Source organism: Halyomorpha halys, unplaced genomic scaffold, assembly GCF_000696795.3.
Source record: "Halyomorpha halys isolate HHAL.00 unplaced genomic scaffold, Hhal_1.1 Scaffold415.1, whole genome shotgun sequence".
In the NCBI taxonomy this organism is placed as follows: Eukaryota; Metazoa; Arthropoda; class Insecta; order Hemiptera; family Pentatomidae; genus Halyomorpha; species Halyomorpha halys.
Window position 1 is genome coordinate 506,713 of NW_027106189.1, and position 22,550 is coordinate 529,262.

A 22,550-nucleotide genomic window follows, 5' to 3' on the forward strand; every position below is an offset into this window, starting at 1 on the left:
ATGACACACCTCTTGCCTCCAGCGAGCTCACTATGTGCCCGTGACCAACGTTGTCAAAAGCGCCAACGACGTCCAGGAAAACCACCGCGCAATCCTTTTTCCTACTTTTGGCGTCTTTTATGATCGCGTCGATGACTCTAGCGCTGACATCTGTTCCCGGCAGACCCTTAATGAAGCCCCTTTGACTTTTGCTAAAGGTGACCTGCTTATAATATAACTAAAAGGTTTTTAATGTTAATCTTCAATAATATTCTTATCCACTGTATCATTTATTTATTACTCGCATTTATATGTATATAAATAATAATGTTATCAATCTATTACTGTCTTTGTCGATAGTTATTAATCAACTAGTTTATATTTTCATTTCATTATTACTTATATTTCTAATTTTTTTAGTCTAGTATTTATTTTATTTTCTGAATGATGGTTGTTGTCCTTTTGTTTTTATAGCCCTGATGAATACTTGAAAATTAGGTCGAAACGTCGGCAGGAATGAACAATTCGTTTGTTTATTTGTGTGCGTTTTTTTTTTTTTTTACGCTGACCGCACCCCCCGACCATTTTCTCTTCTTAAAATTAATACTCATCAAGAGAAAAAATATTTAAGTGATGATTAAATCAGTGTGGAAATTTAAAACAAACGTATGATTAATAAAGTTATAAATAATATAGAAGAATCATCATAAATTAAACTATTAATCTACAATGAAATTCTAAATCCACACTATAAATTGCAATATTTAATATGAGTACTTTAATTCTCTCTAAAAGTTACTTAATTGTTAACCTTCTGCTATTGGATATTAAAGCTACATTTTTTCTGTATGTTCTGTGTTATGTTGAATATTATACAGGGTTTGTTTCTGGGTCAAGTGTCTAAACTAAAAATATGAAACTAAAAAAAATTTTTTTTGAAGTTATGTATGTTCACGATTTGTTTAGGAGATATTCACGTCAAACGATTTTTATTGTTATGAATTATTTAGGTCATAATAAATAAATTAATGTGTGTTCAGATTACTTATTGTGAGTGTATCAGTGTGAGGAGCTTCTGCGGATCTGGTGCAAGGTGCGTTCTATCATTTCATTGAAGTCCTCTTCTCTGGAAGTTGCTTTTTACCTCATCTTCCCAAATCCTTCTAGGCCGTCCTCTTCCTCTCTTGCCCTCTACTTTGAGATTCGACCTGATGTGGGTGTTGCGTACTCTGTCTCTTCTTGTTTTTCCCTCAATCTTTCGGAGGTATCTCATTTCCGAGGCTAGTATCCTTGCTTGATGCTTATTCGTCAGCGTCTATGATTCTGAAGTATATTTCAAATTGGAAAGAAATGTAGATCTGAAAACTGTCCGTTTGTTTTCTCTTTCCTCATCTTATCTGTTTAGAAAACCTCTCTTAACATCCTGCTCGCAGTATCTCAGTCACCTCTGAATCGATATATCCATTTTCATTAGGTGCGCGCCAAGGTATATAAAGTTTTCCACTTGTTTAAGGATTTTTTCTACGACTCTGGCTTCTTCCCAACCCTCATTACTTTTGTTTTTCAGGGTTAATAATCATATTATTCCCTAGTTCTTCTTTTAATATATTAATATTGCTAGTAATGAGTGGCTCACTGGTCTTAGGTTGGTTTGTTCAGATTACTTTATTAATGAAGTTAATAAATTATAAATTATTTATGATTATCTTGAGGCAGACAGGCTCGCCATCTCTATCACAGCAGGATTGGTCAAACGGCTCTGGAAAAGTATAGGTGGAAATTGCGAAACAACAATATATCTAGTGCCGTTCAGCCACTGCTGTTGTAAAAGAAAGTGTAATCACTCAATCACTTTGAACAATATTTAATATAAAGTTAATTTTCACATTTCATTAATAAAATAGTTGAAACATATGTTAATTTATTTATTTTAACCTAAATTATTCATGACAATGAAAATCTTCCGACCTGAATATCTCCTGAATAAAATTGTAACGGACATCACTTCACACAGTGGTGATAGCCTTTAATATTTTTCGTATTACTATTTCCTCTTGAGGACACAAAAAAACATTAAAATAAGCCAAAATTATCAAATCAAATTTTCTATTGTTGACCTGAGTAATTAACTATATTGATATAAAAATACTATGACTTTCCAAATTAAATTAAAAAAAAAGAAATTAAAATTATTCTTTTAACAGTAGTCAGGTGATTTCACTAAGAACTTGATATTTTTTTTTCTTTTAAATTTCCACTGGGCCATTGCAACCCAATCATCAGTACAGCAAACCTGCCCTACCTAATATATGATATCACTTCAATGATCTTATTAAGTTATTATTTTATTTTTTACTTTATTATTTCTGTATAAATTTTTAATATTTATTGTTTATTAATTTAAACGTAGTTTGTTGATTTTTTTCTTATTTATATTTGTTACTCAAGTATCGTTCATATATCTTCTCATATCTCTATCACTATTTTATCCATTATTCTGTTAAAGGCACATTGGGTTGAAACCAAAGTATGAAAGGGAAAAAGAAGGGAAAGAAAAGGAAAAAAAAGTGAGAAATGGGAAAAGATGGGAAGGAGGTAAAAAATCTTGAAAAAGAGAAAAGAAAAGGGGGGGAAGATAAAAGAACCAAAGAGATAAAAAAATGTCATGTTCTTATGTTATATTATGTTCTTATATTATTAATATTTATAATTATTATTGTATACTTGGTTTAGCTTACTTATCGTAAGATTAAAAATATTGTCTGATGAGTCTAAAATAAGTAAGCTGTGTGACTAGTAGTCCAATGAAGTTGGGCGGCACAACTTTGTATTTTAATAACGTTTTTTGTCTTCAAATTTACTACGCCAAATCGATTTCGAATGAGAAAATACTCTTGCTGATACTTATTTCATAACACTTTCATAAATGCCATTTATGTTATTATGAATTATTTGAAATTGTCCTTTAAGTAATATTCTAAAAACTCAGATAGAGATAAACCTAATATTTAAAGGTTTATCAACACTTCAGCTATGGCTGAAATTAAAAAAACTACTGTTTATTTAAGAAAAAGATGGCTTTAAAAGACACTTTGTATATTTACACTTTATCGATTATTTTATATATAGTATTGTTTCCTGCCACGTCCTATCATTTGTTTGCATTATTGTTTAGTTTTGAATTTAACTGAAATTTTACTTCTGAAAAAAATCTATGTATTTTTTCACACAATAGACACGGTACTGTTTTGTGTTTTTTATTGATATTTCCTTTTTGACATTTATAATGTCAATGCATAAATGGAGTTATGCAAGTGAAGACGGGTTTAGAGTCATTCTTTTACGTCAGGTTGTCTTGCCCTATATAGAGTTGGAATGCTATGGAAAGTAAAAGGAGGCAAATTCCATGTGCGACTTTAATATCTAGGAAATAGTCCCTGTGGCCCATTATTATGTGTTTTAGGTTATGGGATAATTTTTTTTATTAAACACTGGTGTTTCATGAAGTTTAATTTTAATATTATTAATTAAGTCAGATGGTATCCTTATTAAGTCTCAACATTCTTTATTATATCAATAGTCCAACCTTTCGGCCAACCCTACCTTCCTCAAGGACAATCTTTTTTTTTAATAATTTATCCCCTTTTTACTTCATCTATCTTCTTGACTTATAGTTGAATGTAGACTATTTCCTTTTTACACTGGTCGGTATTGGTGGATTATATTTTAGTATAAAGTTGTGTTTCTTTGAGAAATTTTATTATTTTGTCTATGGATTCTTCCGAGTCTTTAAGGGCCAATTCTCTTGTTCGTGGAATTTTATTATTTTCGAAGGCTTGACGAAATGATGGACATTCTTCAATTATATGATTTATTGATAATGGGGAATGACAGGTTTGGCATATAGGCTGGTCCTCTTATCCCTTTCTTCTTATATTTCTGACAAACCTCCAAGGCGCCTGAAAAGAAAATGGCTTCGAGACCTTCTTGCGTAAAAATATGATTTGAGTGCTACCAATGGGTAGTTTCTCTACATGCCTATATCACCCTTTCTATATTACATCAAATTTACTTAATGTGTTTTTATGTAAATATAGTCGTAAATTACATTAAATAAATTTAAAAAAAAACTGATAGGTGGAATTTTAGGTCAAAATTCTTTATATATACGTAGTTAAAATTTTATAACCAGTATTGAAAATGCTTTTCGGCTGTAAGTTAGTCAGGTCACATGTGAAACACAATGTGACAAATCATATGATGAAACCCTCAGCGCCTATGGAAATAAAGACATACTTTTTCTTATTTAGTACTAAATTTATTTTTCTGACAAATTAGGTTATCTACTTGATTTAAAACGAAGTATGTCATTAAAAATTTGATTTATGTATCTATAAAAGTTCCAGCAATATCGAAGTTCTGCTTGTATAGAACCCTCGCTGAACCTCTACTGTTTTAATAAGAAAAAGTTAGACATTTTTGGGAAATTAGTTTACCAAATCAAATTCTGGAATTTATATCATTAGGAGTTCCATCAATGGGTAGATTCTACACAAGTCTGTATCATACCGTTGTATTAGCTCACATCACATTTCCTTGTTGTATATATTTTTAATACAGTTGAAAATGTCATTAATTAAATTATTTTTAATAAAGTAGTTTTTTTAAGTATTTTTAACAGTGGACGCCGGTATAAAAAATATTTTGTTTACTAGTTGTTTTATTTTCATATTGTTCTTCATTTGTATACAATTTTACTGTAAGGTTCTTTGGTGGTATCCTTTTTCTTTTTTAATATTCTACATTTATTTTTAAAAAACAGATCATTCCGTATATTTATTTTATCTAAAATATTCTTGGAGGAAAATTGTTCATTATGTAATAATTTTTTTTTGTAATTTAGAAAGGAAATAAATTAGTTAGATTACCATATTTTTTTTTGGTCAATTATGTATGATGCCAGGATATACTTAACTACTAAACACTATCCTTTCAGCTCTTTGATAATATTTTTATTATATAATTTACAACATCCAGTATCAAATATCGTATTATATAAGATACTGCATTTTCGCCTCTTGAAATATGTATTTATTTTGAAATAGAACCAGTTCTGATGACAGAGAGAGTGGATCAGTATTCCATTTTGTTATGCGTTGTGTTAAATGTGATAAGGAAATTTTAAACATTACGAAGAATTTCCAAGACGTTCGGTAAGTAAAAAACATTATAGCGTTTATTATAGGTTCTCTCCAAGAAAAATTCAACGAATTAATATTTCGTCCATTCGGAATTGAAATGTTAATTAGAATGCCATTGCCAGACTTGGCATTTACTGTTTATTTAATTCAAAATTTATATGACTATAATTTATATATATAATTCCTTATAAACCTTACTAATCATCCTAATCCTTTGGTCCAATCCTTTTCCAGTTCCACCCATCCCTACAATCCACTTCGATGGCTGAAACAGCAGTGGCCAAGATAGTTTTTGTAAAACAAAATTGATCAATTAGAGTTCTGGCAAAGGGCAGATGCTCTGCTCATGTAGAGTGATTGCGGCTTTAGTGCACTTACTCAGCCACCAATGGCTCTTTGCCAGTGACACAGTGAGAGGGCTGTGCTGGGATCTCAAAGTGCCCTACTTTATCCCTTATGCGTGGGGAATAGATTGGACTCGGGAATCCTTAGGTCGAGATTACTTAGTTTGATTGTGTTCATTTCATTTATTTATGTTTCTTCTTATATACAATTAGATATTTTATTTATTTTTTACTTATTTTGTTTATTTTTTGTATAAAAGTGTACAATTTTTACTACTACCCATTGCCTATGTTTGTTGCAGATTGTAATATTATGAATTAAAAAAAAAAAAAAAAGGTTTTGGCTTATCATACATGAGCCAACAAACATTTTACCAACAAGGAATTGAACTTACAATTAATTGATTAACCAAACAATTGACAAGAACTTATGTTCTTAAAAACATTCCGAGGAATTCAAGTACTTTTTAGGGGCAAGATCATAACAGATTTTTTAAAATAGTTATTGTCTTTTTACAGTAATGAGCTCTAGATAAGAACTTGGGAGCTGTTTTCGATAATTTGGTGCTATATAGAGTTAATTTATTTCTCCTATTTATTTATATTTCCTATTATTGATAATTCCTGAAATCACAATGTTTTAAGTTAAAACTTGCCCCAGGAACTTTTTGTGTTGGGGTAAGAGCGGACGTTAACCAAGTGGTAAGTGCGGATCATATGTTATCATATTAATGTTATCTTTTCTCAAGTGTATATGATTACTTTTTGTTAAAAAATAATAGAAAAAAAAATTCAGTTTTTTGATAAAAAATACTGGCTCTTGATAAAAAATATTTGTATTGCCTATTTAACCAAGCAACTTGTTACCCTCCTTTCCTCCCTCGACTTTATAAAAACAAATGCATTATTGTGAAATTTTAAGCATAATATTGAAATTATTTCCGGTCGGAAATTTAAAGGAACAGATTACGTTTACTTGCCTTGGACGGCTCCTATTTTGAAAGAATAATGAAAGTTATTTATGCTCTTACTCCGTATATTTGGTGCAAGTGAATACTTGCACCTATATTGGGTATTTCGATTTTTTTAATTATCAAATGAACCAACTGATTATTTTCTAGGTGTTTCTATTAAACATATGACGTATTTAATGACAAAGTTTCAATTCTCTATCTTTATAAGTGAATTATCAATATCCTACTTAAGTCAAACTTTCAAAACAAAAGTTAACAACTATTTTTCTTTATCTTTTGATCTAGCTGCTTGATATGGCTTTAGGAAAATCTTTAGAACGACATTAAGAAAATAGCCGCTGTCTGCGGTACTATCTTTGGAATAACACACAATTCTTGTTTATTTAAAAAAAAAAATGTATTAAAAAAAAAATGTATTAAAAAGCTGTTTTAAGGCTCTTCTAGATTTTTTAAAAGTTTTTTCTGACCCCTGTCGAACAGATCCGCTACCTTGGACTAAATCTGGACAAACGACTGACATGGAATCCTCACTCAAGACTGAAAAGATAGGAAACTGCACGTCGAACTCGACTATTACTTACTAAACAAACGGTCTAAACTTCCAATTCATTACAAAAGACTGATCTACATGACTTTAATAAGGCCAATCTGGACATACGGAGTTGAGCTTTGGGGCTCCAACCTTCGAATTCCTCTCGTATCCAATCCTTACAATCCAAAATCTTCAATGCTCCTTTCTTTGTCACTAATAAAATCATACATAAAGTAATGTTCCATATGTAACTGATCTAGCCCGAACCATATATCATTCCTTCCATTATAAACTCCCTAACCACTCCAAACAAAATAGTTTCTAACCTTGTTTCCTCCTCCATTTCTCAATCCTCCGAGGCGCCTAAAAAGAAGATGGCCACGAGATCTGCTTATGTAAAACATCATTAGCAATATCATACCAATCGGTAGCTTATCTACGCCACTGTATCACTCCATGATAATTTAAATCAAATTTACGAAGTTTATGATTATATACAGTTTTTTTATTTTTTTTTTGTTTTAAATTTTTTTTATGCCTTTAATTGTGAAATTGGCTCTTAGCCTTCTCAATTTCGCCGACTACTATACTAGACAATTGATGATATTTATTTGATAAAGTTAGTAGGTATGTTGAAACAATTGGGAACTGAAATAGAAATTGCTAGTCAATCATTGAAGCTTGAAGGGTATAGTACAAGAGCCCAAGAGGAGAAAAAAGTCAGTTATTTCACCCCAATTTTTGATTACTATAAAGAAAATTATGTATAATTACTATTCAAAATTGATGAGTCTGCTAAGTATATATAGAGGGAATAAAAAATGGCGGTTTTTTAAAAACGTTAAAAATAGTAATTTTTTCATTCCGAGCTTGTATCTTTAAAAATTACCAACAACAATAAAAAAATTAAGAGAATATCATTTAAAGTTGAGTAAATCTTCTAAACTGTGAGCCCTAACAGAGCTATTTACGTTCAATATTTCTCGAGATATAGCTTTTTAAAAAGCAATACTTCATAAAAATGTTGTACTGAAAGATCAGTAGTTAGTGAATTTATTTTGAAAAATCTATGTCTGAAAAACCATTTGTCGTACAGATATCTGTTAGCACTTAAATTGAAGCTAGTTTAATGGACTATGAAGTAGTTTATCGTCGTAGGAGTTGTAGTTTTCATGATATTTGTTAAAATAAATTGATTTATAGTTGTTCGGACAAATTTTCATTTGCAGAATTTATATTAATATGCGAATATCATAAAAATTACTACCCCTATGAAGATAAGTGTTATAAACTACTTTATAGTAAGTTAAATTCCCTTTATTTCGAATGTTGGCTGACATATGTGCGTCTTGTGGCTCTAGAGATATTTTTTCAAAAATTAAACATTTTATACGAGGAACTTGAAAATAACAGTTTGTGAATTTCTTTTGTCAAAAATAAAAAAAAAACTACTACTCCTACAAAGGTGAACGTTATAAACTATTTTATAGTAAACATAACTAGCTTTAATTTGAGTGTTGACAAACATCTGTACTTCTATGGTTTCTGTAATAATGTTTTCCAAAACTCAAAACTTATTGTCCGTACAACTATAAATCAATTTCTTTTAGGAAATATCATGAAAACTACTATTCCTACAAAGGTAAAGGCTAAATAGTATTTTATAGTTCGTTAAACTAGCTTTAATCTGAGTGATAATAGACATCTATACGTCACATACTTCCTAGATACAGATTTCTCAAAATAAATTAACTGACTACTAATCTTTTAGTGGCTTTAGCGCACTTGCTCAGTCTCTACTGGCTCATTACCAGTGATGCGGCGAGAGGGATGCGCTGGGATCTCTTGGGCTCTGCTCTACCCCTCACACGTGGGGGATAGAGGGGGCTCAGGGATCGTCAGGTCGATTGTGTAAATATTGTATATATTATTTTATTTATTTATTTTTCATACAGATAGTTTGATTATGTTCATCTTATCTATTCTTTTGTTTGTATATATTTTAAGAGAGTTTTTTTTTTTTTTTTATTTATTTATTTATTTCATTTTAGTATGTATGAGATCATTCATCACTATTACCTATTGCCCACAACTGTGTGGCAGATTGTAATATCTATCAATAAATAAATCAATCAAATAAATAAAAAAAATCTTTTAATAGATTTTTAAGAAACGTTGCTTCGTAAAAAGGAGTATCTCAAGAACTTTTGGACGTAAATAGCTCTATTAGGGCTCATATTTCAGCAAATTTACTCTCCTTTAAATAATTTTCGTATAGATTTTCTAGTGTTGCCGGTAGTTTTTAAGATATAGAGCTCCAAATGAAAATTTAATGTTTTTTAACGTTTTGAAACAGCCATCATGTTATTCCTCCTACCTATACTTGGCAGACTCGTCAGTTTTGACTAGTAATTAGATAGTTAATACAATAATACCTAGTTTTCATTAAAGTGATCAAAAATTGGGGTGGAATAACTGCCTTTTTTTCTTCCCTGCTCTTGTACTAGTATTGATGATGTAGTGGCTTGCCCACGTGCTGACCTCATGTGGGAGGTGGGAGATGCTTCGAGTTTCTCCTCGGCATTGAGGCAATATCCGATGCGAGCTCTGTTATTTTATTGTGGAACCTGGTCAGCGTCACGTAGCCACTACTCCTCGGTGAAATTGTCTCACTTGCAAACGTTTCCATGTTCGATTATCCAACCGGGATTCCCACCCTTCCCCACTTTCCATTTCTATTTTCTTCTACGTTCGACGCCCATGGCTCGCGTGTGCATTAAGTTCGAATGGGCTTTATTCCAAATGTCGGCGTGTTGTTTAACTGTCAGGCACTCGAGGATTTGCTTACTGATTGATGATTTTAATTCTTCACTCTCCCGTAACTCTCCCTTTTTAGAAAGGGTGTTGAAATGAGTATCTAACTTTTGATACGCATTAGTGACCTGTATTTAAAATGTTGTGGTACCCCGAGTAAACAGGATTTCGTTACTAAAGTTGGTGTTGATCAATTCTCAAATTTTCTCCTCAGTATAATTAAGCCAGATGGTTATTACTCTATAATAAAAAAAAACCTGAATAATAGAGCTCCATCGTTAAAATCATATTTCCCCCTTAGTATTGTTTGTAAAAAATATAAAAAGTGACCTAATTGTTTCACAATTTCTTTATAAAAACACGAACAAATTGGAGGAGAAATAGGTTTAAACAATTTGGAGAGGTTGTAGAGGTTAGCGTGGAAACTAACATTTTTACAGAAAAAAAAAAAAAAACTGGATGTCACTTCTACTTTTATTTTATTTATTTATTTTTAACCTCCTATTACTTATTTTTAAAAACTAATACAATGTGTACAATAAATAATATAAAATATATATACATATATAAAATGCTATTCCTTTGCCAAATGGCATTGTAACGAAGTGGCAGGGTTCGCTGATGGCGGGGGTCACTGTATTGGATCCGGAATCGCTCCGCTGGCTATACTTTTTTAGCATTGTCCTGTCTATGTACAACGTACATAAAATGCACCTAATGTCTTTCCATAGAAAGTTACATATTTTCGGGGAAATATGAGAAAAATAATTTGACCATATTTTATAGTTAACAATAAATAATACCCGTAATTAATATAAAATATTAATTATAAATGATTCGGCTGAATTTCATCAAACATCCCCAAAAGACTCAAATCTATGTTCTAGAGATTATGAAATGCATCCCTACATCTTTACATTGCAAAAGTCTATTATTTTCAGAGAAAATACGGAAAAAATATATATTTTCCATGTTTTTAATTAATAATGATAAATAGTATTAACAATTATCTTAACATTATTAGCATATTTAAATAATATTTTAACTAAAGATAAGTAAATAATTAGTAATAAATTATTCTACCGCATTTTATCAAACGTCACCAAAACTCCTAAACCTATGTTCAAGGATTGATGAATCTAATGTAAAATGTTCCTCCTTTTTACTCCAATGTCCTTTATTCAATATTGTCTATTATTTTCAGGAAAAAGGAGATAAATATTGATAATTCTTATTAATTTTTTTTTATCATTTTATTTATTTTTACGTGCTTAACAAAGCATCTAGTATTTCTTGTTAAAAATATAAAATGACGTTTCTTTTTCATTGATGAGTAATAATAAGCTGAATGGGGATATAGTTGCCCAACCTGCACCTGGAGTCTATTGTCTTCTGCAGCCCGGACGGGTTTTACCCGCTTTTTCACCGCTACTGTACTCCCCTGTTGATCCTTCTGACTGGAGACCGATTTTTACTTAATTTTGCTTCCTGCAGCTACTTAATTATCCAACACAGATGATTAATCGTTGAATTCAGTTTTAACTTATTTTGTAAATTAATGATTTACAAAATGTACTATTATCTACTACCGTAATACAATGAAAGAAAACGTTTTAAATAACAATTGCACGATGTTTCCTTACTCTGCTCTCATCTATCAAGCGAAAGAATAGGTCATCAAGATACAATTCTAAATCAATCATGGTTCTTTGATATATGTTTGATCATTAACCTTTGAATGAGCATTGGAAAACGCAGATTGCTATTCACTTATTCTTTGTGCTTGTTCTTACTTACTTTTCTTTAGGTTTTAAAAAATAAAATACTGTTAAAAACATTTATCATAAAATCACCTATTAATTCTTGAAACATTATAAATCATTGAATTTCTCTTTACACATTTTACGTTTATTTATTTAAAAAAATATATATTATTTCATGTTTTCATTTTATATGTGTGTTGAATTTGCTTTTTGATATGATTTTATTCTGGTCGTGTGATAGTTTATTAATCAAAGTTATTTACACTGCCATATAGATATATGGTATAAGTGTGTTAAATTGTCAATGTTTCTAGTTTTTTACCTTTATCGTTTTCCCAATGCGTCAATGATTTACCATGCCTAGCTGTGTGCGTTATAAAGGCGAGATAGGCACGACTAAGAACAATACCCTGTGGTATCTCTTCCGCAGCATTAATCTACATCAGGGATCTCCAAACTTTTTAGTCTAAAGCCCCCTTCCTTACGCGATCAATATTATTGATTGGATATCGAATTTCGTCAATGGATTGTTGAGGGATGTCGTAATAATAATATTGACGAGTATGATATAGATTGTCCGCAATATAGTAATTCGTAATTAGATTACTGGCACCTACAGATGGGTTTTATTGTATAGATAGTTGGTTGTATAGGTGGTATGGATAGTTGGTGGGTTTTATTGTAAGACTAGCTTAAGGGACTCCTCCACAAAGCCTCATGGGCCAAAAACTAGCCAGATCATTATTATATTTTACTTTTGATTTTATTAGATCAATATATCGATAGTATCTGTGTCAGTGACTCACCATCCATATTTTGCTTCTTCAAGTTTTTTATAACGAAAATAAGATAATTTACACTATATTAAATGTGGAAATTCATATCCTCCTCCCTTTGCTTCGTTTGCAATAGCATTAGCGCTGAAAAATAAACAGTTATTATATCGTATCTATTATTATTAAAGTTCCATCAAGCTAATATAACAATAAATATTAATTTTCTGATTCAATAGATATTTAGGCTTCAGCGCACTTGCTCAGCCTCCACTGGCTCACTACCAGTGATGAAGCGAGAGGGATGAGCTGTGATCTTTTGAGCTCTGCCCTACCCCTCACACGTGGGGGATAGAGTAGGCTCAGGGATCCTCAGGTCGATTGTGTAAATATTGTATATAAGAGTGTAAATGTGACAAGAGATTATATTATTTTATCATTATGTTATTTTATTTATTTTTTCTTTTTCTTTTCTTTCATACACATAGTTTTATTATATCCATTTCGTTTAACCTTCTGTTTGTATATATTTTAAGAGAGATTTTTTTTTCATTTACTTATTTATTTTTATTCTTATTTTATTTTATTTTAGTGTGAATGTAATCATTCATCACTATTGCCCACAACGGTGTGGCAGATTGTAATATCTATCAATAAATAAAAAGTATTTTAAAACTGTTTAACGTTTGCTTTAGTTTACTTTATTTAGCTAGGACAACTGAATTTCAATGGTTAAACAAATACTATATGGTTCTAAATATTTAATTAAATAAAGGTGATTAAAACTAACGATATATTGGTATAAGCAAAGCTATAACACTTATGTGAGGGAACCTATAACCCCTAGTTTTGATCTTGGGTATGCCCTTCTGACACACATTTCAAAAAATATACAGTACTAAGTGTGTTAGAACTAAAATAAAGGAAGAAAAAAGGAAATTTTAAAGTAAAATATATAGTAGTATTACTTGTTATAATCAATTAATACGTTAATATTATGCATTATACTAATTAATTATATAATTGATAACCTTGATATATTAATTATTATATATATATTATTAATATTAACATATTTAAAAATATGTAATATCAATATCAAATATATGGAATGAAAAATGAAAACTTAATTACATCTTTATTATAGTAATATGTAAATAGAGCAGGTTGTATTTTAATTTAAGGATTTAAATATGGGTCTATGGGATTCCGTTTGGCTGGAGACAGTAGATCAATTATTTAGAAAGTGAGACCCGTGTTATGTGAGCGCGAGTCTGACCAGCATTCTGATAGTGGAAGAAATATGTCAGTCGGTAATAGGTTTCTTCTCCTTGCATCGACAAGTTTTTTTTCTTTTACTGGCAAGATCTTGTCTTTTACTATTCACCTAGTAGGAACAGTGAATACTTTTTTCTTTTCTTTTTTATCTTTAGTTCCGAGTGTGGGAGACTGAATTCGATTCGAAAATTGTTTCCGATATTTTTAAATATTTTAATTAATAGTTAAGTATGATCAATATTTGATGACTTTTTGGTAATTACAATTAACTCTTTATTTATTTTCATACCAATATAGTGCATTCCACAGGTATATAATCTCTAATTACAGAAATATAACGCGGATATTTTTTTTCTTTATCGGATATATTTATTCCCAATCTTTATTTTTTTAAAAATTAGTTATATATATATTTAATATGTTTTTGGTATCCACTCTCTATAAAATTGTTTTAATGTATTAAAAAATCATGTTTTAAATGTAGAAGTGCTTAAATGACCGAAGTATTAAATGATTTAGTTCAATAATTATTTTGAAAAACTGATTTTATTATTTTCGTATTATTTTTTCTATGCATTATTATTTTTTAAATATTTGTTGGGAATGTTCTTTTAATATCACTAAGTATAATTACTTATCCTTTTCGCTGTACGAAGAACTTCTGCAAAGCCACGCAGATGATTCAGGAACTGCTGCGTGTTAAATTGAAGGGTATTTATTATACCAGTGAATATTCAATTTGTTTAAATATTACTTATTATTTTATGTATTTATTTTTGCTTTAATTCATTAAAACTGCAGAGTTAATAAATTATTAAATTACTTTAGTTTAGTATTAAATTATTTTTTTTTCAAGTCAATCATAAGCTTACATTTCTGTAATCAATCTTGCAATTATAATTTTTTTTGTCTGAAAAAATTAAATTATGTTATTTTCTTATTCATTTATTTTATAAGCCTTGATTTATCCTTAGATGCTTATAAAATTCATTTGTACGTTGTAAATTCAAAATAGTAGTTCCCTTTGTATTTATGTAATAGATTATTGAGTGATATAACCAGATGACTGTTTTTTTTTCTCCTTTCCTGCGAAAGTTTCAAGTCATATTGGCCTAGCAATTTAGATACGTAATCGATGGGAAAAATCAATATTCATTTGAAAAAAAAAAATATGAATATCAAACCGTAAATGTGTGACTTGCTGTTTTATTATTTCATTAGTTTTCTTTTGAAAAGACTCCAATATATTTAAGTTTATTTAAAAAAAAAATGGGCTTTTAATCCTCAAATTACCGTAACCACAAGATTTGAAGCGCTTTTTGTGTTAATTTTTTTTTCTGTAATTTTGTAAACATTAAAATTATATATAAATATTTACGTGTATTTTGGTTCCTTGAGTATTTCTTTTTCTGATTCCCCTATTTACTTCATTCAGTTTCGGACCGTCCATCTTCTGGGGCCTTAGTACCTTTTTTTGTTTTTTCTTGTCATTTTAGTTTTGTCATTTCCCCGTAAACAACGCGATGGTTAAATTTATACAGTATTGAAATGTTTTTATAAGTTAAATGACAAAAGGATATTAAAATTTCAAATTACAACAATTGATGAATTCTCAATGGTTGTTATTAAGAAGTATGCCTATTAGTAATGAGCATATCTTAACTATAACTTCACGGCCTCAGATTGCTCATTAAAAATTTTCTGCCCAGGTTTGATATAATATACTCAAGTTAACCTCTTAAACAACAAATCAATTAGGAAATCATATTATTTAATAATTAATTTACCCTATTTTATGCCTAATCATCCATATATCATTTAAATATAAATTCTTTTAATTGCAAGTTATTCTACTCTAACTCATCAAGAAATATATTATTTTATCTACCTCACAATTAGCTCTGTCATATTATCATTTTATTTCAAAATATAAAATATATTATGAACTATTTTCATATATCTATTATTATAGAAAACCCCATCTAACTTTATTATAAATACTAACCTATAATTTAACTATATTAATCAAAAATTAATTTTACTCAAAATTTCTGCATTGTGTTGCTATGGATTTCTCGTGTGTAATAAAAAATTTAAAACGGTATAATTAATATTTTCTTATATACAAATAGCCTCAAGTATTATTTTCTTTATGTAAAATCATTGTTGTCAGAATCAAAACTGTTTATTTTTTATATAAAGCTGCAACAGTGCTGTTGTTTTTTTATGAAGGTTGGGACTATATGTTCTTTATTTTTTTGTTTTTGTATTTATTTATAATTAACGGGGGAGAACCTAAACAAAGCATTTAATTTACTGATGTAGAATTAATTAATGAATATAAATCATTCGACTAAATGCCACAAAGTCACATTCACAATTAGCCTTCCTTTCTGACTCCTATGCGGAGAGGAGGGACACCAATGTTCCAGATTCGGACAAATCTGCCCAAAATTCTAGAATTTGCTATATTAATTTGAATCAGTTATTATATGAAATTGAATTTGCTATGTATTGTCAGTTTTGGTTACTTTGGAGGTTAAACATAAATTGTATTTGTTAAAATCAAAATATGATATAATAATTGATTCTTAATGTATTTTTTTTATATTAATATTATGTATTAAATTTAAAACTAATTTGGGATAGCTCTAATAAAAATTAAATCAGCAAAAGAATTAATTAAATCAATTATTTTTCAGAACAAAAATAACTTTAATTACTTACCTAAAAAAAATTCACTTCTTTATAAATTGTAGGTGCATTATTACTGTCAATTAATACCAAATTTTTAATTTAAAATTTTATTTTACTCGTAGCAAAAACTTGTGAGCTTGGTATTAGATCTGTCTAGAAATTTTTGTGTCAGCCTCAGAGGCTATGTTAAGAATAAGTTGTGTATTAATTCGATGCATACTAAAAAGTTGTTGGATTTGTCATCTTGCTCACTGTTCCAAAAGACTTATGTTAAGTTTTTGAAGATATCTTCATAATATTCTATTAATTTCTAAAAAATCAATCAAAGGCATTACTAGCGCCCCATGTGGCCAACAGCAAAACTTACCTTCTCTAGCGCTCTCTGTGGGGAGAAGAAGAAACTGGAGCATGAGGTATCTTGTTCTACAAGCAGCTTTCTTTCTTCACTCTTATTAACTGAAAATCAAACCATGAGTGAGTAGAGATGGAGTGCCTCCCAGGAGCAGAGGAGAGAGAAGTATAGGGATGCGGAGAGGAAAACCGAAGCAAGGTGTAAGTCCACATCTTTCCACATAACTAACACCATCATCATTAAACCCCAATCAAAATTAACTATCTCTAACAATAAATGTTCTATTTCGGCTTCCCCTACACCACCTTTAACTTATGCAATAGATTTTTCTTTTTTGTTAATTATGTTTCATTTATCATTACAATTAATTATATAAAGTCCATTACAAATGCAACCAGTTAATTAGTGCAAAAATAATCCAGTATCAAGTAACATTATCTGGTTAAAAATTTATGGAAAGTTGGTGATTAGTGTAAATCGGGCCATGTATTACTTTCAGCTAATTTCATTCACTTTTCATTCGCAAAGGTATATTTTTTGAAATACCTACATTTTTAAAACGCTTTATTTGGTGGTCTTATGTTGTTAAGAAGTTTGGTATTAGTGAAAGCATGATCTGATTTAAATTGTATCCACTCCTTATCCTTCCTCAAGTGAAAAGTCAATTTTCAAGTTCATTTGCAAAATATGTGCTAAATCCCGAAAACTACTAGTTCTATATTTTTTAAAACATTTTTTTTCGAAATCATCAGCCTCAAAATCACGCATCAAAAAACTGCAATCAAATAATTTTTTTCAGCTAGACCCGTCTATGGTTTTAAACATTCATTCTATAGAGCCAATACCCTTTGTTATGAAGATGTTTGTGTGTCCTGTATTACCTTGCTTCGTACTTATCCTTTATTTATGTGGCAAAGGAACTAAATTAATAAAATATTAAAAGGAATTTTTTTTTTTTTTTTTTAGAGTTCTAAATCATATTCGATATGACTGATAAGTACAATAGGTATAATTGAGTAATTTTTGCAATAAGCAGTATTATTTAAATTAAAATATTGATACTAATTTCTATTAATATTGTTTAGAATTATGTATTAAACTATTGATCTATAGGATAAACATTATTACAGCACCATTCTAGGTCTAGGAAAGAATTAAGGATGTGGTTACAAATAAGTTTATATCTATTCATGATGGTTCATTTGGAATCAAAGACTTTAGTATATCCCTGACAACTATTTCCATATTTCCTCTCTGCTATGTGATATTTTATTACAACATAATATTAACAACGTAATATAATAATATCAATAATTATTTTGTACAACAATAAAATTAAATCTTAAAACTATTATTAACAAATTTGAGCAATATTAATAATTTTTGTAATTGCTAATACTTATAGTTATAGTTGTAAAATAGAAACAATTTTAAAAAGTAAGTGCAATCAAATGGTAAAAGTGATGTATTGCACATGATATGTTATGATAGTCTTCTTTTTTTTTTTGTAGGATTAAATGTATGTATTATAAATTTACAATGAAAATTTTACCTTAAAATAATAATACTTATTATTTTCATCTACATCATCTATATGTATACATTAAATAATTGCTTTGGATAAATTATTTTGGATTGGTCTTTTTATAGAAGACTGTATGAGATTGATGGCCCTCAATATATTATTACAATACTTTATATTAGAGTATACTTACATATATTTGTCATTATAAATATCATTTATAAATAATAAACTCTTGACTAGTTTAGCTGTCATTCATTGTCGGCACAAATTATCTGAAATAACTACTTTCTTCCACTCTTTCTTTTTGTTGACCTCTTCCGGTAATTTTTGTTGTCCTCCTTTATCATCTGTGCCCCTTTCTCTCCTATCATGATCGTGGGGGCGTTCGGGTTCCCACTTACTATAGTTGGCATAATTGAAGCGTCTATTACTCTCAACCCCTTAACTCCATGTACTCGTAGCCTGGGATCGACCACCGCATCTGGATCTATTCCCATTTTGCAAGTACTGGAAGGATGATAGATAGTGAATGTAAAATGGCGAATGGCACATTCCCAGTAGTCATCGGACCCAAACTCATATTTCCTACAGCCGGGCATCTTTGTCAGCAATGGACGTGATCGAAACCTCTGGAATGCCGGAGTGTCGGAAAGATTCATAGCGATCCTTATCCCTTCGATCAAGGTTAAAATATCTTCCTTGTGTGTGAAGTAGTTTGGGTCTATCAATGGTGCTGCCATTGGATCCCGGCTCTTCAGTTTGACTCGCCCTGTACTCAAAGGCCGGAGCAATAGTGGCAAGATTGTCCATGTCTCCGCTGATTCGAGAGGTTTATACATAGTGTTATAAACTGCATCTCTTAAGTTCAGAATTTTTCGTATCTGATCACCATCAGAGTTGACTGAACTTGGTGCGAAATGGAATTGAATGTCGGGCCACTCTCCTGAGGGTGGTGCGTACTTGGTGTTGACAAATGCTACCCCCTCGACTCCTCCTAGAGAAGTCATGGGTCCTCTTTCGTGCATGATGTAGTCGGCTGCAACTGAAAAAGATTGGTAACGTTTTTTCGTGAAGGTGACTGGCTCGTCGATGAGAAATGTGAGGCCTCCTAACCCCACGTGATCCTGTAAGTTGAAACCTACTCTCAGGTCTTTCAGAACTGGTATTCCTAGCTCTTCCAAGTGCTCCTTCGGTCCAATACCTGACAACATGAGGAGTTGTGGCGAGTTGATAGCTCCCGCTGAAAGTATCACTTCTCTCTTTGCCCTGATTCTCCTTCGAACACCATCTCTAATATATTCTACTCCTACTGCTCTCATGTTTTTTGGATCCATTATCACTCTTGTCGTATGGCTATACATTGATATATCTAAGTTTTTCCGTAGTCTTACCGGTCTTAGAAATGCTTTGGCCGTACTGCATCTGGAACCACGGCGGATAGTACCTTGTGCGATCATAAATCCTGTCTGGGATTCCGCATTGATATCTCTGTTAGGGTATCCTAATTCTTCGCCACCCTTTACAAAAGCCAGTGATAATGGAGTCCTGAAGGGTGATTCTTGCACCGTAAGATATCCACCCGTTGAGTGGTAGGAGGAATTTGCCAAATAAGGATTCCTGTTGTCTTCAGACTTTTTGAAAAAGGGTAAAACATTATTGTACGACCACCCTTTGTTTCCAAGACTTTCCCACAGGTCATAATCGTTCCTATTACCGCGTACATAGATCATTGCATTTAAAACACTGGATCCTCCAAGAACCTTACCCCTTGGCCAAAAACAGCGGTCGCCGTTCATGGCTAGACAGAAGGCGGACTGTTGGGGTACCTCCGTGTGGTACTGCCAGTCCATATCTGTCAGCTGGAGGTATCCTGCCAGAGATGGTATGTCTGATATTTCGGATTCGTCTCCACCGGCCTCCAGGAGCAGCACCGTCCAGCCCTGCTCCTCACTGAGTCTATTCGCGACCACCGCACCTGCCGAGCCGCTTCCGACAACAATGAAGTCATACTCCTTTTGGGGCTGAAACAAAAAATAAATATTTCAAATTTAAATATTATATTATTATTAGCTTATAGTAACTTTGTATCGATGAATATTGTAATATTCTATGTCTTTAGAGGAAATGCGTACTACTTTATCCACTCAGTGTTTTAAAAAATAATACAAGGGTGTCCAGCTGTCAAAGAAACGTTATTATGAAATAGCGATAAATAATAAATAAATTATGAATAATTAACAATTAAAGAATAATTAATAATTAAATTCAATTTAGTCCTTAAACAGGTTTTGATTTTTATCTATGTTATACACAATGGTTTATCTTAAACATTGGTTATATCTTTGAGAAACAGAATTAATTATCAATGGTTTATTAATTTTTCCCTAAAATGATGCATAGTTAATATACGGTTACGTCTTTCACATATTTCCGAAATGAAGTCATGAAGGACTGATTCTTTGAATTTGTCTTTTATTCTTCCATTTTATTGTAAATTTTAGTAGTGTCTACTAGATACTAAAGATCTGCTAGAATCTCCTTCCTAACGTTAACTACCAAAAGCTCAATATTTTATTTGATCTTACTTGATCATTACTATTAACCGAAACCTTTTTGGCCAGGCATTCACTCGGAGTTATTATTTTCATCAGGATAAGTGGTAATTTTTGAACTGCGAGTGATTAATTTACTGATGAGTGCAATTTATTACTTCTATAATTTTAGAAAATCACTGCACTAATTATATGAACTATTGATCAATATTTCAACTAAATTTCAGTTACTCTTTAATTATTGTTTTCGTTATATTAAAATATTAAAAAAATTCCAAACAGTTTTTCTTTGATTTTTTACACTCAAACGATTGAATAGATAGATATTCTAATAACTGTTTTTTAAAAATATTAATCTTTTCAACAATATTTATTTATTTATAATCTTAATATTTTCTTGAGACTGGTAATTCTTTAATAAAGAACTCAAATAATATCCAATTATAGTCTCAAAACTTTATTTCTTTTATTCGTCCAACGTTTCGGCCAATCCGGCCATCTTCAGGGACATCTACTCATTACCACTTTGCAAACATATAATTTAAAAACTCTAAAACTTCATTCAGGCTATTCTCCCCAGGTCAATACATTTATATCTAATTAGTTAATTATCCATTAAAAAAACAGTCAAAATTTATTTCTCTGCAAACACTATTATTAAACATTTATCACAACCATGTAATTGAGTAGAGGAAGGTCTTGTTAATATGTACATTAGCAGAAATTGTACCTTTCCATTTATTAGTTTTAGTTTAATTATATTTAATTTTTTTTTCTATTACTTATTATCAGAAGTGTCATCTTATGTTTTATTGTATGACATATGGTTTTACTATATTTATTCTATTCTTATTTTATATATTCTATTAATTACTTTTGATCATTTTTATCTTTTTAAATTCATTATTTTATGACGTTTTATAATTTAATTTTTATTTTGTATTTCACCCTAAGGCTCTGAAGCCTAATTTTGACGCCTGTATATTATTCTAAAGGGATCAATCCAAAATAAATAAAGATTATTATTATTAAATGAGGATTTTTCTCAACTTTATTTTGTTGATAGAGCTTCCATATATGGTAATTTAAATTTTATAAGTATATAGCACGAATTGAATCAAAATTGCTGCAGGTTATAGCATTCCCGATAAAACAAATTTTATAAAAAAAAAATTATGCACACACGTACACACTAGACTTACGTTAACAGAATTTTAAAAAAATACCTTTAAAATATTAAGTATCAAATAATATATTTATAGTTAGTGAATTGTGAATTTAAATTTAATTATTATTAATACTTTAATATTTATTATATACACAAAATAAGTTTTAAACTTTACAACTAATTAGAAACCAGCTTCTTGTGATTCAAAAATAATAAATAAATTATGAAGTCCAACTGAAAGCACTTCAGACAACTTCATATTGATGCGTTACTTCACAGTGGTGGTATGGCCATTTTCACTGACTTTACAATTAAATGTTCTCTCTTAAAAGTACAAAGTAAAAGTAGGAAAAGTAAAGGAAAAGTACAACTTAATTAATAAATAATAATAATAAATTAGTTTTTCAACAGGATTTAGGTATAAATTCTAAATTAATTGTGTCGTTTGTAAAGTTAGTGGAAATGTACTTCTTAGTAATCGATATGTTTAAAATATGATAATAAACTAGTAAAACAAAAAATGTATTCTTATATAGTTTTATTTTTGTATAAGTTAGTCCTAAGGAACTTTATTTCACATATAAATTTGTATCTAAGC

At 30.2% G+C, this 22,550-nt stretch overlaps 2 protein-coding genes across 2 annotated transcripts in view; one reads left to right on the forward strand and one right to left on the reverse strand.

Annotated features, from left to right (window-relative positions):
• Flo2 (flotillin-2) overlaps positions 1-22,550 on the forward strand; it is a 359,128-nt gene that overhangs the window by 131,703 nt on the left and 204,875 nt on the right. The gene's annotated exons all lie outside the window — the stretch shown is intronic.
• The window catches only part of LOC106682453 (glucose dehydrogenase [FAD, quinone]), a 45,984-nt gene continuing 41,627 nt past the window's right edge, over positions 18,194-22,550 (reverse strand). The window contains exon 3 of the mRNA XM_014423311.3: positions 18,194-20,253. Within this exon, the coding sequence (XP_014278797.1) occupies positions 18,514-20,253 (1,740 nt within the window). The 3' untranslated portion in view covers positions 18,194-18,513. The remainder of the gene's footprint in view (positions 20,254-22,550) is intronic.